At 40.1% G+C, this 17046-nt stretch overlaps 1 protein-coding gene across 1 annotated transcript in view; it reads right to left on the bottom strand.

The window, feature by feature from the left end:
• The window catches only part of SACK1B (scaffolding CK1 anchoring protein B), a 79142-nt gene extending 62935 nt beyond the window's left edge, over positions 1 to 16207 (bottom strand). Inside the window, exons 1-2 of the mRNA XM_006728129.3 lie at positions 15892 to 16207; positions 32 to 535 (exon numbers count right to left, since the gene is read on the bottom strand). Of these exons, the coding sequence (XP_006728192.2) occupies positions 32 to 475 (444 nt within the window). The 5' untranslated portion in view covers positions 476 to 535; positions 15892 to 16207. The remainder of the gene's footprint in view (positions 1 to 31; positions 536 to 15891) is intronic.
• Between the last annotated feature and the right edge of the window lie 839 nt (positions 16208 to 17046).

The following is a 17046-nucleotide window of genomic DNA, read 5'->3' as shown; positions in this document are numbered from 1 at the left end:
AAAAATTTCATTTAGAAATGGAAAATATTACCTTTCTTGCTTCTTTGATCATCTTCCGAATAGTTTCCTTAATTGTAAGTAATTGTGCTCTCGGTGGATGAAAGAGGAGGTCTATATGGGTGCCCCCTAAGAGTCCCGGCATCACATACGGCCAGCCTAAGTCAAGATTTGGAGCTTCCACATCAGATTCAATGGGCCAGTAAGTCCCTGAAGAGGAGGTATCATCGTAGGAGTTATCAGTACCGTGTGCTGTACTTTGTGCAACTTTCTGGACATTTTTCAGAATATAATTAATTTCTTCCTCAGCTAGAAAGTCTGATACCCGTTCCTTGGCAAGAAATTCTTGGTATGCTTCTAACCCATGTTCAATTAGTACATCAATGGCTACTCGATACCATTCCTTGTAGTGAGGCTCAATGTAATTGTCTGATTTACACTCATCATTCAATGAGGACAGCATTGATGAGGTTTCCATGATTGCAAGCGTCTGACAACAGCACTTTCAAATGTCCATTCGTGCAGTGATGAGAGGTATCTGGGTATTCGAAAGGAAGGAAATCAAGATCAGTTAGAATTCTGTAATGAAAATTTTTTATGATCCACATCAATCACCATTTTTGCATTTACTCATTTCCACTACCAGTAACTCAATATGACATACATTTCACGTCCAAAGTGGCATTAATTGCATCATAATTCACATACATATTACAAATAAGCTAAACAGATTTCCTTTTACAAGCCACTAGTTGGTTTTCCTTTTCCAAGGTACCTCTACTTTCAGTTTCTCACCTAAGGAAAAACACTTCCCTTTCTCTGACATCCAGAAAGGTCATCCTTAATTTTAATCTGGGACTACAAATGGTCGTAACAGTTTCTAGACGCTTTCTTGATTTGGGTTTTACAGTATCTTAAAATAGAGTACAATCAGTACCTGGCCATCCATTAATATAAGTTTTTACTAGGTACCTGTTATGCATATACTTGCATACTAATGGAATATAAAAAGCATGAAATACTTGCCTTCCAGAAATGTATTAATTAGCTGAAGAAGCAAAACATACAAACTGTCTGTTACCACTTTGAACAAAGCCATATATTGCTAAGGACCAAAATGCGTACTGCCTATAGTCAATGCTTTCAGGTTAAAGCAAGTAGAGATCAATACAGAATGAAGGATTTATGTATATCCCTATGTGCAGGACCTGGCTTCAGCTGAACCTAGGGTGATAAGAAAGAATATGATCAGTGGCAAGAAGGCATATTTTAACCCCACCCAAGAGAGAAAAACATAGCAAAAGCGCAAATAGGCATGAGCTTGATATATTCATGAATTAGTTAAAAACAAACAAACAAAAAAACCTTGGTCTGCTGGAAAGCAGGTTCCTTTCACTAGGAATAGGAGACAAATTTGAATAGACATGATGGAGCCAGGTGTGGAGGGACACAGGAGATTTTTGTGATTCAACAAAACCAGTCTTTAAAACAATTAGTCTGGCAGTATCAGGGGAATGGAGGAGAGACAAGTCACTAAGTCTTTCAGTGTTTAAACACCCAGTCAAGAAGTGACAAGAATATTCAAGAGCTGGTTCAAAGTAAGAACTCTTGAGATTTGATAGTTTGACAGCATCTAGGTGATGAACAAATTTAAGATATCAAAGATAATTCAGGGATTTCTCTTAGGTATTCAAATCTGCCTAACCAAGCTCATACCCCAACCCCTCACAATGCCCACAAACTGTCACTCATTCAATCCTTTACTGTATAAGATACCACACTACACTTTATCTCCATCAGATAAGGGCCTTTCCAATCTTTTGAAGTCACGCTCTCCAGTGTATAGATTCAAACAAAATTCAGCTCCATGAAGTGCTACAAGCACTAAAGGACTAATTTGACCATAAACCTCTTTGTCAAGGGCCCCGTCCTAATTTAAAACTTTCCACTTAACCCAAGGTTTTCAGACTCAGGACTATCAAAACTCAAACCTGATTTGGGAGGGTAATCCACAAAACTATTATCATGTATTAACTCCTCAGCTCAAAAGATGTAACAAGTCACTAATCATACAGAGGAGTTGTGAAGAAATGGGAAACGGGGCCACAAGTTTTGCTGAAAGGGTGGGGAGATCAGAAAAGATTCAGCACACATACTAACGCAGAGCTAAGAAACAAGGAAGATACAGGATCGACCTGGCTCTTTGAGTGGAGACAATCCTGTCCCCATCCCTAGGCTCAAAATTCTTACCAACAAAGTCTAAAAGTACAGAGAGGCTAAAGATTAAATCTGATACAAGAAAAAAACAAAACAAAACATGTTTATCTCCTGGCATGTACTGTGTAGAAGCCAGGGATGCCGTTAAACCTACTTCAATACACAAGACAGCCACCTGCATTAAGGAATTATCTGGCCCAAAATGTCAATGGTGCCATGGTTGAGAAATCTTCATCAAGTTGCTCACTTAATATGCATGGTATTATACTACTAATTAATGACCTTTTTGATGTTCATTAAAGTTCTTTTTTGCACCTCATACTGGACTCATTTTTAACAAAGAAATAAAGTTTTTATTTACTTGACAGAATCAATCCACTGGATTACAGTATAGTTCCCTAAGGTTTACTGAGGTGTGGTGTTTGTTTGACAATTCCAGTTCAGGAAGGGACAGCATCCAGTGATCCCATGAAAATCACATCTATTATTTGTAACTGCTTAAGACAGTAGTTAACTACTGGTTGTTTATAAAAATCTTAAATTTTCTTAGCACTTATTTCCTAGTTTTTAAAATTTAACTTTTGAAGTCCTATAACATATGAAGTTAAACACCTATTATCTACTTAGAAGCTAAAATGCATGAAGTGCTTTAAAAAATGGTATTGATTCCCAAGCTTTATCTAGGTAAATACATACTCTGCAACTATTAAAAAATTCACTCTTGAGCTATGGGTAAACTGTGAAATCACAGAGATCAAAAGGACCATGAAAGTAAAATAAAACCATGAAGACAAAGACAAAAAGTTAATTATGAGGGAAAAAACAACTGAAGATGAAAAAAGGTAAAACACTATAGGACTCATCAAATAGCAACGCCAGATACAATGTAGAAAAACCCATCACAGAAAAAAAATGCAACAGCTATGAGCATGGAAGTTGAGATATTACGTAAAAGAGTTAAGATAAAAAAATAAATTTGCTTGAGATTTTGTCCTGCTAGAGAAGCTAGACCCTCTAACCACTGTCTAGAGACACACATTTATCACAAGAGCTGTTTACAAGGGATAATTGTTGAAGGAACCATTTACAAACAAATTTTAAGGGAGAACGGTAAGGTAATGGCACTTGCATAAATGGGTACTGCAATAAAACAGCACCTGTATTTAGTTACAGATTTAATATAGCACTCTCAGGAGCTCAATCACTGAACATTTTAAGGATTTAATTTGAGGACAAAATTAATTGGGTATGCCTTTAAACATGTAAAAGTGCATTATTTTATTAAGAACCATTAAAAACTCCTAGAAAGTATATAAACACACATAATAGAGTTAATGAGTAGAGTAAAAGTTTCGCTATGATGTAAAAGCTAAACCAACCACTAGGCTCATCTGCTAGTTAAGTGACTCATTCCAAAAAAAATAGGCTTATAAAATATGGGATTCAAATCCATGCCTCAAAAGCATTACAAATTTATTTGATATTGAATCTTTGGTGTCATCTGTGGAAAGTAAACATTGCAGAGGTATTAAACATTAGATTTCAATTCATGGGCTACTCTGGGAAAACATTTTGGCAGTTTCATTATAAAACTAAACATGCAAATGACATACTTGTTTATGGTTTCTGATCTGAGAAGACTCATTGGAAAGACTTCTGAAAGAACAGGTCAATGGAAAAATGCTCCAAAGAGAAATTACAATTTTCTTAAATCACAAATGGTCTGAGGTTATGATTACTAACATGAAAGCAGATGACCAACGTCAAGACTGAAAGAACACCAAAAAGGATCATGGCTGCTGGTATCTCTGAGGTACCTTTTCCAACTTCTGTCTTAGGCCGTTTCTTTTCCACTACTAAATGCCATTATGGATTAAATAATGTCTTCTAACAAGGTATGTTCAAGTACAAGCCCTCAGTACCAGTGAATGTGATCTTATTTGGAAATAGGGTCTTCTTTGCAGATGTAATCAAATTAAGAGAGGTCATATTTAATCCGTGGTCCACAACAGTTGAAAATTATATATCTCTTTTTTCCTTGAATTTTTAGTTACCAAGATTGTGTTTGACTATGAATTTGATTACCAGAAATTTAAGATGACAATTAAAACATTAAAGAAGATACTATTAAATTAAAAATTTTACTATAATTGTCAAGCTGCCAAGTGCAAATTGATATCAAATTTTGGCATATCCGAACTTATTAAAAAATTCTCAGCTGGTTTCATAATAATACTTACAACAAAATGGACCAACAGTACAGATTACAGTCTTCCACAGGGTCTGATTTCCAGCAGGCCAAGGAATCCATGAACACACAGCACACCTAGTCACAGGGTTCTGAATGCAAGTATCTCCATATGTAGATCACAAATAGAATCACCCACCTTATCAAGCTCATGAAAAGGAAACTAAATACCTCCAATTCATTTCACAAATCCCAAATAAAAATTCTATTTACTCAATATCTAAACATCAATTTCTTTAATTTCTTTTAATTGGGTGATGGTATGACATTATTGACTTCATATCAAAGTACTTAATTCCAGGGTTTGTTTGTATTACCTGTTATTCAATATATTTTCCATTCCCAGTTTAAACTATAATCACTGTTATTTGGAATCAGGGAGTAATTCCTGTAGAGAAATTCATAGGGAAAAAAACAATAAACCCTTTTCTCGGACAGCATATATTAGATAGTCACACTTTAGAGGAATACTCTATGCATGGCTTAAAATGCAAGTGGAATTAAAGCAAATTACTCTTTTACCAACACCTAAACGACTCCTGAATTGCATTCTATCATGACACAAGCATTCCAGAAGCTCCAATGAATGAGCTAAGGTCATCCTAATGGGGTTGAATCTTGTGCTGTAAAGTGTTCCATCTTGTCCTGATCCTGATCAATATACGTAACAATCATTCAGATGAATCAACAGAAATACACTGATACAGGTGGCAGAAATAAACAATAGCATATACATTAGGTGCCAGAATTAATATTCAAAATGATCTTAAAGTGGTGAAATAATACAGCAACATGAATGAGTTTAAATCCAATACAGTAAGTGTAAAAGTTTTAATTTACATTAAAAATTAACCATACAAGTACAGGATTGAGCAGAGCTTGAGGCAGATTATATCACGAAGAATAGCTGAAAAATTAGAGGGTTTAATCCAAAGAGAACACTAAAAGAGACACAGAAGAGTAGTCTTTAACTGTATGAAGGGGGAAAGTAGGGTTGAGGGACAAATCACTGGTTAGCTCAGTGACTCAGAGGGGTGAGATGGCCCAAGTTCTGTCTTCTGCTCTGCCACATACTGGTCTTAAGATTTTGGTCACAAAATTTCAGGGCTCTAAGCTGCATGTCCCTCACTAGGAAAATGGGTAAAGGAACAGTACTGACTGCAAAGGGACTAAAGGAGATAAAAGCCCTCAACTCTATCAGCCATAAAGACTGCTACATAAATTGTTAGGTAGTAACGAAAGATGACTTCAAATACTTCCATTTTGACCTCAGTGTGTACTTCCTAATTGATTAAATTCTTCTTTCCAGCTTATCTCTTAAGGCAGGGAAAAGACCCTTCAGGCAAAGCATCCTGTGTTGCCAAGGAACTGAAACTACCCCCTCAAGCAATGAGGACTGCCCTGAGCCAGCGAGACCCCTTGTGACTGACCCCAAGACAATAATGGGCCTGACCTTTCCTGCCCACCTGCAGGTACCCACTGACCTTTGCCCCACATTTTCCTTATATACACCTGGAAGTATTTTCGGCACTTTGGACACAGTCTTTGAGGTGCTAGTCCACTGTCTCCCCAGCGGTGGCCTCGCTGAAATAAACTCCTTTCACGTTTCCCCACCACTTGTCTCTCTGCCTTTGGGTTTTTGTCAGCAGCGAGTGGCTGAACCCGGTCTGTTTGGGACCCTGGAGTCAGGCACTCTTGCACCCCCACACCCTGGTTAGAGTAATATAGGAGAGAATTTTACTTAATAAGGTTCTATTTTTCTCTTACTTTCTTAATGAGTATCCTCTTTCTGTATGTAATCAAGCAGAGGACATATTTTTGAAAGAATCCTATAATGTGTAACCAGGTGGGCTCCAGGGCACCCTTGCCAAAATTCTAAGATGATATTCATTTTGCCTGCTGAAAAGATGTGTGATACCCACAAACTTGTTAACATTGTTTGGAGGGAGGGAGGTGGTTAAAAAAAAAGTGTTTCTAGTGTGACAAAGAACTGCCTCATGTCCTTCTTCTCAGTTTCTCCTAAGTCAGCCTTCACAATTCAGCTTCTTTTTTTTTTTTTTTTTTTTTTTTTTTGAGAGAGAGAATCTTAAGCAGGCTCCATCGATCTCACCACCCTGAGATCATGACCTAAGATGAAATCAAGAGTCAGACACTTAACTAACTGAGCCACCCAGGCACCCCTCAGCTTCATTTTTTTTGAAGTTAAATAAAGAATATTCTACATACTCACTTTCAAACGCAAAACAAACAAAAAGCCAAGAAAATCAAAAGCCTCCTTTAGTAGTTTTGATAGCATGCAAAAACGTTTATATTATGATGCTCTATGGATAACAAGTAGGCTATCAAACTATGTAAGAGCAGAATTACAATTTAAAAAATTCGTCCAAAAACAAAAATAAAAACATACATAAAAATGAAAGTGACTGATTTGGAGAGGTGGTTTTATGGGTGATTTTTTAAAACTACTTTACACATTTCTGTATTTACCAAATGTTTACATATATATATATATATATATAGATTTATTTTGGATGGAAAAAATGAATTTTTAAGAGAATTATTCCAATACTTATTTACTTTAGAATACCCTCCTCTTTATCCATTCATGTACTAAGTTGATTGTCATAGGTAATTCAAAATGCTGCATATAAAACAGTTTAATAATTCTTACAGAGCAACACATGAACAAGTGCAGAATATGAGAAACTAAAGTTGTATGGATTCAAGGACCAACAAGGAAAAAAAATAAAATAAAAATAACAGCATACACTTAATGAGGTCTGAGTAAGTAGCTCACTGATGCGCAACGCTGTCCCTAACTCGCCGGGGCTAGGGACAGAGCCATTGCAAGCCCATAGCAATTTCTGTGCATATTATCACTTTCCATGCACTATTTAAATGCATTATTTTCTACCTTCTTCACTATAAGCTCTGTGATGGTGGAGATTATCTGTTTAGCACAATTATCAATGCTCAGTACATAACTGTTACATAACAAGCTAATAATATACTGCTTTAATAACTCAGCATAACAGAATGAGAGTTGATTAAATATGATAGGCCAAAAGAAATCCTGAAGTATAATTTTTTTAAATGATAATATCCACGCAGAACTTTTTAAGACTGAAGCACATATTTGTTTCTATTAAATGGAAGTTAGTTTTTTGATAATACAAAATATTACCCACTGAAAAGGGCTTTTAGCAGACTAATTAGAAAAACCACTGAGCACTGTCAAAGTAATTAGATAAATCCCTAGATCTCTATTGAAAATAAACATAAATACTAATTTCAAATGAGCACTTTGTGAGGATAGAAATATTATCAAGTGTCCTTTGGGAATTCTCCCTAAGAACTGTATTTTGAAATGTTTAATTGTTAAAGTCATTCTGAAAAGTTTCTGCGTATTTAAATTAATCTTCATGAAACAAAGTTCTAAGTCTTGTTTTTCAACATAGTGATACAAATTAGCTGTAAAGTAGGAATTATTTCTCTTCTGTTTTTGATATTAGTTCTGTTATTATATTTCAGCAGGAGGAAAGGATTCACTGGGTGTTTAAATGGATTATGATTATCGATGTTTAGTATACCATTAAGGTGAAATTAGAGTTAATTATATATCCCAGAGCAGTGCTGAGAAGTTTAAAAGTCCATATTTTCCAATGTAGTAAAACAGAGCTGTGTGAGGCTTAAGTTTATCCAACACATCATCCAGATTCTGGTTTCAGAAGTGTGTAGATCACTCTGCCCTAAAGGTAGGAATAACTTGCAACAGGATCAGCATCTTTTTTCTTCCCCCCCTTGAGTGCTACAGTCGTAGGGGAAATGATTTTTAACAGTGACTGCTGTTACCGCCAATGGTATCTGAAAATCATTGCTGGGATACTGGGTTGTAGGACAGAAGGCTACGACTTTCCTTCAAATGCCATCAAAGCTACTTATTTTCCTGCTGTCTGGGCTTGGACTTGGGAACTTGACTCAGCTGTACCTTCAGTCTTCTCCGTCAATATGCCTCCCAGGATAATGTCATCCAGTCTTACAGCAGGAAATATTTTATATCCACAGATGATTCGAACACCTCCAGACGTGACTGCTCCCCTAGGCTCCAGACTCATCTATTCGTCTGGTTTCTGGACACCTTCCGTGGTTTACTTTCTTTACACTGAACATGCCGAGTTAATTCCTGTTTTAGGATCTTTGCACTATTCATTCCAACGGCCTGGAATTATCTTTCTTTTCGTTCCTATCTTACTCATGTGGCACCTCCTTAGAGAGGTCTTCCAGACCTCCCATTTTAAAAAGGACCTACCCTCTTTGCTATGCTTAATTCTATTACTTGGTTTTATTTAACTTCTAGCACTTATTATTATGTAAAAATAATCAAGGTATTTGTTTACTTGCCATTGCCTGTATCCCCCTCACGAAAATGGAAGTTGATCAAGGCCATCAAGCTGTTTATTCTAATTTATCTGTGCCACCGTCATACTGGGTATTCCTTATTTTGAGTATCACTGCTGTCTTAGATAAGGCCTATTGTCTTAACATTTTAAGTATGTTGGGATCTATGTTCCATTCTTCCCTCACTTGTCCTCACAAAGGTGAAATAACTAGGGGTCTACCTATTTCCTCACTTGTTTGCCTTACCAACCCTCCCCAAGTTGTAACACCTAGATTCCCAGATTACGACAGGAAGTGGGTTCAGGATCTTTCAACCTCAGCTTCTAAACCTCTGTCTAATATAAAACAAGGACTTGATATATTTAGATGAGAGCACCGCAGGCAACAAGGGCCCCACTGAGCAAAATGTTGAATGTGTCTCATATGCCCTCTTGTCCCAGCTTCTGAGTCTACTTAAGACAAGAGAGAGCCAATCTGGGTACACGCTGACATTTACAGAACAGGTGCTGTAGGAAAACATCATAAACATGTGCTCCAATACAAACCATGGAAGTGGCTTTCCAAATATGTGTAACAAAAGCCGTGTGCTTCATCTATGAAAAAGTGAAAGTTTGCAAATAAAATGTCTTAAGAAAATGTGTTTTCCCTACGCATGTTGGGAACGGCAATCAAAGTCAGTGTTTTAAGTATTTAGCAGCAACAAAAAAATCTTGGACTATTAAAAAGTAGAGGAGTGGGGTGCCTGGAAGGCTCAGTCAGTTAAGCACTGGACTCTTGATTTCGGCTCAGGTCACGATCTCAGGATCGGGAGATTGAGCCCTGCATCAGGCTCCGTGTCTGCTTGACCCCTCTATTCCTCTATGTGTGCACTCTAAAATAAATAAACAAAAATCTTTAAAAAAAAATTAAAAGTAGAGGTTTAAAACAAATAACATTGTGGAAACTGTGCAAGTGGACACAAGTTTATTTTTAACATGCCAAAAAATATTAAGTATTATTAATATATCTAGCCTGGAAAGATTTTAGTTTAATTTTTATAATTTAATTTGTTATAAAGAGCCACGTAAGTAAACTGAACATGTGTAAAGCAAGCCCAATGTCTAGCAATCCTTTATTAGTCTTTTCCCTCAGGATTCGCTTTTAATTAAGCCTGCTTAGGTAGCTATATCACAGATGAAATGAAGTGTTTCTTTTTTATTTTCCCCTCAGAAATTCCCCCAAAAATCTTGTTGGAAAACTAGCCTGTCCTAGTGTAGACCTTGTATTGTTTTCTTCACTGGCTCCTCTCACTTGCTTATAGAACACTTGCACACCCAGAAGTTAACCAAAAAGATATAAATACATTTTTTTAAAATGTGTAAAATGCTGCTGGATTTGTAAAGATGGATTTGTAGGTCTCATGGATTACGGGTGAACAGTGTTCCCCGATAACCGTGCTACGTTCCTGTGACAGTGGTTCTACCCTGGGCAACGGTAACGACTGACTGAAGGCTGATGCTTCTAAAGTTCTAGTCATGGTTCCCTAAACCAGACCTGAGCCAGAAACTGCCCCTGGCAGCTCTTCTGTTTCACTCCCATTTGTCTGTAAGACCTGCATCCGTGTAACTGTGACAGAGAAGGCTGACGATACCCCAAATAAGGATATCCCTACGCTAGGATGTGAAAATCAAACATAATAACTAGTTTCTTTAACTCAAGTAATTCATGATTTTATCAAGTCATTTATTCTATGTGTGATACATGCACACACCTAATTAGGATGTTCATGGGCTCCTGTCCCACATTTTGCAGAACCGTATTTTGGGTCCAATGGCCTTAAGAGAGATTTTAATTTTCTTTAGTGTCATTTTCTTGAGATTTTTTTAAAAGAAAGTTTCAATTATATGTATTAGTCCCCTACGTAGTGTTTTTGACCTTTGAACTTTTCTACATTAGACACTGACACTAAAAGTACCTTTCCTGCGATGAATCCAGTTTTCAATCCATCAGGTAACAAATATTTCAACTTACTGCACAGAGGCTGTGGGCATGTCAATATCCAGTTTCAGTAACATCATGATCCTTCTTTTTTACTATCTTATTTGCACCCTTATTTGAATATTTGAAACTTTAACTTATTGTGTAAGTTTTAGGCAAATGGAAAAATGAAAGTCTTGATGTTAGTAAAATGCTTATCTAATAAGTTGAGTATAATAGAGGCAAAGATGGAAATTATTGAACATGCCAAAGAAGGCAAATCATGAGTTTTAATCAGATGATCACTGTACACATGTTCTACTGTGAAGGTAAAGAACGTGTTTTTTTTTAAAGATTTTATTTATTATTTGACAGAGAGAGCACAAGTAGGGGGAGCAGCAGAGGGAGAAAGAGAAGCAGGCTCCCCGCTGAGCAGGGAACCCGATGCCGGGCTCGATCCCAGAACCCCGGGGCCATGACCTAAGCCGAAGGCAGACGCTTAACTGACTGTGCCACCCAGAATCCCTAAAGAACATTTTTTAAAATGTATAAAATGCCAGAAATGTATTGTTGAATAGTGTATCTAATATTTAAAGTATAACTGGCAATTTTATTTATATTTTAACTCTTACAGAACAAAATTACCTCTGCAATATGTTATTTGATTCTCATATTACCTGAATTTTATAGATTTTTAGAAACCTACAATGTACCAAAATAGAAAACTACTGATATTGAGAGATGACAGAAATAAAGACAAATAGGTGAACAGATGGAGAAATAGCCAAATAAATAGAAGTAGGGAATGGGTGAGAAGGAAAAAGAAAAGATGAGAGGTGGGACAGAAAAATAAAGATGAGCCTAAGGAGGAAATGGGAGGAGGAAAGGAGGGAAGGGAAGACAGAGGAAAAGAAAAGGAAGAGAAGCACAGAGGAGGAACAAAGAGGCCAGAAACCTAAAATCCTACAAAGGATCAGAGGGCCAATAAGAGATGAAGGAATGAAGAGATGAAGGAAAGGAAGGCATGAACCCGAAGCAAGCAAGGGATCACTGGGAGACACGGTCGCGGTCACTAGCTCCTTACTGTAAGAACATCTTGGCTTGATTTTGCCGTTCTCTAACAAATAATTCAGAAGTCACATTTATTCGAGAAAAAGACAATTATTTTAAAACATCAGGAAACAGCTGCCGAATGAGTCAGAGGAGACTAAGTAGTTAGAGCAATGCACTGTTAAGAATGAAAGCCGTCACTGCTTGCGCGTGGAAATAAACGACAGCCCGGACAAACAATCCGCTGGGTGACTGACTCCACTGTAGCCACTGAGGTGGCAGATGCCACTTTTTAGTGCTTTGAAAACTGCCTTTTCTTCCCCAAATGAGTAATGCTTAGACAACCAGAGAGGCAACCTGACAATAAATAGAGAACTAAAACCCTTGGAAATGAAAATTTGACAAAACAAGTGAAAATAATGAGCTGCCCAGTGACACCGCTACGGGGAGATGTCCGTTAGCATCATTTTACAGTACCCTCAACAAGAAGTGATCACAGAGAATTTCAGAGCAGGATGGGACAGGCCACTGAAAAACCAGAGAGGCCAAAAGAATTTAGGTACTTTGCCCAAAATCATGACTAAGTCAGGTCTGCTAATACTCAATTTTACAAATGATTAATGGACATATACAGTATCTGCTGGGACTTCCAGAGAATAGGAAGGAAATACTAAATAAGTGGACCAGATTCATTAATTCCGTTTGCACTTAGGTTATTAGGTCCCTAACTGTAAGCTTCCTGAGATCCAGGAACAGTAGCTTGCTACCTTCCTACCCAGAGTGGAACACATTGCTCAGCACAAAATAGTCAATACATGCGTGTTTAATGAATGGATAGAGTGTAAGAGCAAAAAGTCATAACTTTTAGATATCAGTACTGCATAACTTCTGCGTAAACTCTTCAAAATCGGCCACTGCCAGCATCATGGAGATTACACCCGACCCTATGCCAGTTCTCAAGAGGCTGACCATCACTAACTTACCTTCCCCAGATGTGGGTGCAGTCTACAGACTACTTGATACATAGCTCAAAAGATAAAAGGCATATGCCTTTTGGGGACATCTGCCCTCACTCCTAAGGACAGTATGAAAATAAAACAAAATTACAAACTGAGTAGTAATTAGATGTCCCCGAGTAAAAGGTTCCTCATATCAGCCATGATCACATGATTCAAACACTTCCCAACATAGATGTGCCCAATGGGTGAATAATCCTTATGCTTGGATCAGTCTCATCTTCCTCACAGCATCAAAGCTGCTGAAAACATCATTTTGCCTCCCTGATCCCCCACCCCTACCTCCTATATATGTTAGCCTCCTGACTCCTTAATAAACCCTCCTTCACAATCCTGGAGCCAACCTGCTCCCACTCCATTTCACCTCCACATGAGCCCTTTCTACTGGAGCCCATTTCCCCAGTTCCTGTGTCAGCAGCCCACAGTACTCAGTTTCCAAGGATCGGCAGTACGGACAACCCCCCCAACCCTACTCCACCCTTGGGGCTGGGATAGACAGCACAAAACAATGCTAATGCCCAATGGCCTGCCTCAGTTAAGAAGGAAGCTCCATCTGAAGGCTCCAGTACATTTTCTCAGAGAAGTGTTGGTGGATTTAATTTTTTGGTGGGGCTTAGGTGCCATGTGTATAAAATTTAATCCACAATATCTTAAAATCCATAACCATCGGTTAGAACACTATTTTTGGGGTGGTGCGGAGACTGTATTCTGATTTTCAAATGATAAACTCACCAACAAAACTCTAAAATACATTCCACTTCCAGATTAGAAATTAAATAAACGAAAGTACATTTCAAAATTAGCAATAACATTGTATTTAGCAGACTCTGAATTGTGAAACATCCTTGGAACACTCATATTTTACAAGTTACAGAGAGACAGATGTGCAAACTTACCTAACTAGCAAAACAAAGACAACTTGTAATTTTACAAATAATTAGTTAAATTAAGCTAAGTGGGGCCTCTTCAAAAGCTCTCCTCCAACCAGATAATTTTTATAGAAGAGGCCTGCTTTACTGGGATCACACTTTCACCCACAAGATTCTCAAGACTTAAACTATAATGTTACATCATGGAAACTCACTACTGTATAATATAATTGAACAGGAAACAGGTAGGTGAGTTGCTGCAGGATAGTCATCCTCAAGAAAATACTCAGTGCATGAGCCTCCACCATAAACTTTAAGGGGACATGGTAGCAGGAGGAGATATAATAGAATTAGAAAATTAATTAACCCATCCCAAAAGAGTTTAGTCAGTTATAGTTAAAGTAATAATTTCCAGAGAGTAATCACAAAAGACATCACTGAGTCAGCACCAGAGGTGTGGTTTGTCTCCATCTCTGCAATCCCTTTCAGCAGCTGTTCAATAGGCAAAGCTTCCCACAGTAAGTTCTGAGCATCTGTGGTCTAGAATGTGCCAGCTTTAAAGGCAGGAGCCACCCAGCCCCTCAGGCAGGCTCTGCAGGGCGCAGCCAGCACTCTTTAATAGGTACACACCTATTAAAGTACAACCACGTGTGTGCCCTAAACCCAAAGCCAGGGGGTGGAATTTGAAAGTGGAAGGTGTGAGAACCGCCATCATCCTGAGAAACAAAACGAAGACCGACCCCCAACCCCCACTTCATCCTGTTTGCCACCTTTCTCATCATTTTTTTTTTTAAACCAGCCCAACAAACAAACAAAAAACCAGCTTTCTCTTCTAAGGCCCCTTCATCACTGCTCCCTTGTCCTATTTCTTGTCAGGACTGATTCAGCCTCAGTCACGGATTTCCCTGGGGCTCTTGCAGTGGTTGGGGATGAGAAAGGGAAAGAGGGGAGGTGCCTGCCAGTAAACTGGCAAAATGTGTAGCAAGTGGGAATCTGGAAATGAGCTGCGGGCCATCATGGTCTACAGCCTCGACTGCCTGCGGCCAGCATGGCTTTTTCTTTGTGTTCTGGCCTCCTCTGAGTTCTCCACTTCTGGATCAGAAACCCTAGAACCTAGAACCTCATCACTGCATGCACAGTCAGCACAGTATCCTGTGTTCCCACAGCCTCCTCCCTATAAAGCACCATTGTCTCTTCACATACTCATGAATGCAACAACACATGCACATTCTCTGCCTCCTCACACACCTTCTAGAGGTATTAACTCTCCCACCGTGTCACAGAGAATAGGCCTAAAGTCTCCAAGCACCTTTCCAGAGGCTATCTCCTCTAGGCACACTGTCCCTTTAGAGCAGTGGTTCTCAGAATCTGGTATGTACCAGAATCACCTAGCAGGCTAACCAAGGACACAGACCCAGGCCGACTGGAGTTTGGAAAACACCTGTGGACAGAAGCCCATTGGATACAAACAAGAGTAGAGATTTTGTTACAAATAACGTTACAAATAACGTTGTCTTCCTTTCCCAGTTCCACTCCCCACTAAAGATCTAAAGAACACACGCGCCCTTCTGCAGCTTACGCTCCCCACCTTTTTGCCCTACGCCCCCCTCCGCTACCGGCCCCCGCCCCCCGCCCGACCGCGTCCCCCCTTTACTTCCTCCCACAAGGCTCTTCCCAGACCCTTACCACCGCTCCCTCCCCCGGGGTCCGCGGCGGCCTCCTGGGGGACTGAGAAAGCAAATCCCACGTCCTGGGTGGGCGGCGCCTGTTCCTAGGGCCCCGCCTGAGACCTAACTTTTCAAACTTCCCATCGCGCTCTCGGCCACACGACAATGAAAGAAAGTTGACCAAACAGAGGAAAGCGACCTCTGCGCCCTGGCGAATTGCCGACCCCGCGCCGGCTCCCCTGGGGTGCTCCCCATCCCTCGCCCCCACCGGGCCGGCCCAAGGTGGGTGCAGCCTCGGGACCCCGCCGCACCCGGCTCGCGCGCCCGCCAGTCTCCCGCCCGCCGAGGCCAGGGAGGGGAGCCCGGAGCCCCGCTTACGGCCAGAAGCGCCCCCGAGCCGCGCGCCGCCGCGCCCGCCACCGAACGTTTGCCGCCCAGGAAGCGGCGCGGCCGAGGGAGGGGAGGGGAGTTACCTGCCGAGCGTCAGGTCGGCGGCGGGAAGCTGACTGCGGCTCGGACCGCGCCTCCCCGGGCCCGGGTGCCGAGCCGAGTGAGGGCGGGTCTGGGGACGAGTTGCAACAAGTCTGAAGTGGTGTCACACCAAACCCCGCGCAACCAGAAAGCGCCTCGGAACCTGTCTGAACTCAGAAACCCAACCCAGCCCTCTACCAGCAAAGTATAAAGCCTTCCTTCCCCATCCGCCCCCGAGGCTCCCGGGTGATTACGCGTCCCGACACCTGGGCCAGGGCGAGCAGAAATCCGGGAGGACGGCGGCGCACACCTGGGAAGGGGGTGGATCTCGGGGGAGCGGGGTTGTGCTCCCACCCACGTCCTTCCAGGGCTCTGGAATGCGTGGGGTGGGGAGGGGCGAAGGGGCCTCAGGGTTAGAGCGGGGGCGTGGGGGAGGGGGTTGTACCACCCTCGGGAGAGTGGGGCGGATTCAGCCTGCAGGAGATAATGCCAATCAGCAGCCAGCAATGCAGACCCGTACCCAACCACCTGAGTGTTTGCTGGCTTGTGAAAGAGCAGGGGGTGGAAAGGTGGTAGAAACAGTGCTTGTGTATATACCTTTTTATGTGAAAGAGAAATTCTAAATATCATCAAGATTTGGTATCGACTTTGGATGACCCTGGCTGCTGACTTGAGATGAAAGGATACTGTTTAAAATAGGAATACCTGCGTGAAGAGCAGGTCATTCTAGGTGGGATACTGTGTAGCAATGTAGAAGGGGAGTAGAGGCGTTATCATTTGGTTTTAACATAAAATAATTACAGCAATTAATAAAATTTATTTTAAAAATTTGTCTACATCTCAATAAATTTCTTAGGAATGTTTCTAATAATTGTATAATCATATAGGCTTTAAGATATAGCCACTTGCAGCAAACGTTAAAAATGCAGCCTAGTATGGGAAAAATGAAACTTAGGGTAATAATAAGCATATTTTAAGCTTTTGGCATGATATGTAAATTATCATAAAATGGAATTGACCTTAAAAATGACTTCTTTGGATATTTTACTCTGAATAAAATACTTGGGGAAAATGTTAAACTATAGGGATTTCATTTAGGTCTTGACTGATGAGTCGACTTAGGAGGATGAGATTTACATATTCTAGACACTAAAACA

Source organism: Leptonychotes weddellii, chromosome 8 (genome assembly GCF_054177405.1).
Source record: "Leptonychotes weddellii isolate Sample4059 chromosome 8, ASM5417740v2, whole genome shotgun sequence".
Taxonomy (NCBI): Eukaryota; Metazoa; Chordata; class Mammalia; order Carnivora; family Phocidae; genus Leptonychotes; species Leptonychotes weddellii.
This window is presented reverse-complemented; position numbering and strand designations above follow the sequence as displayed.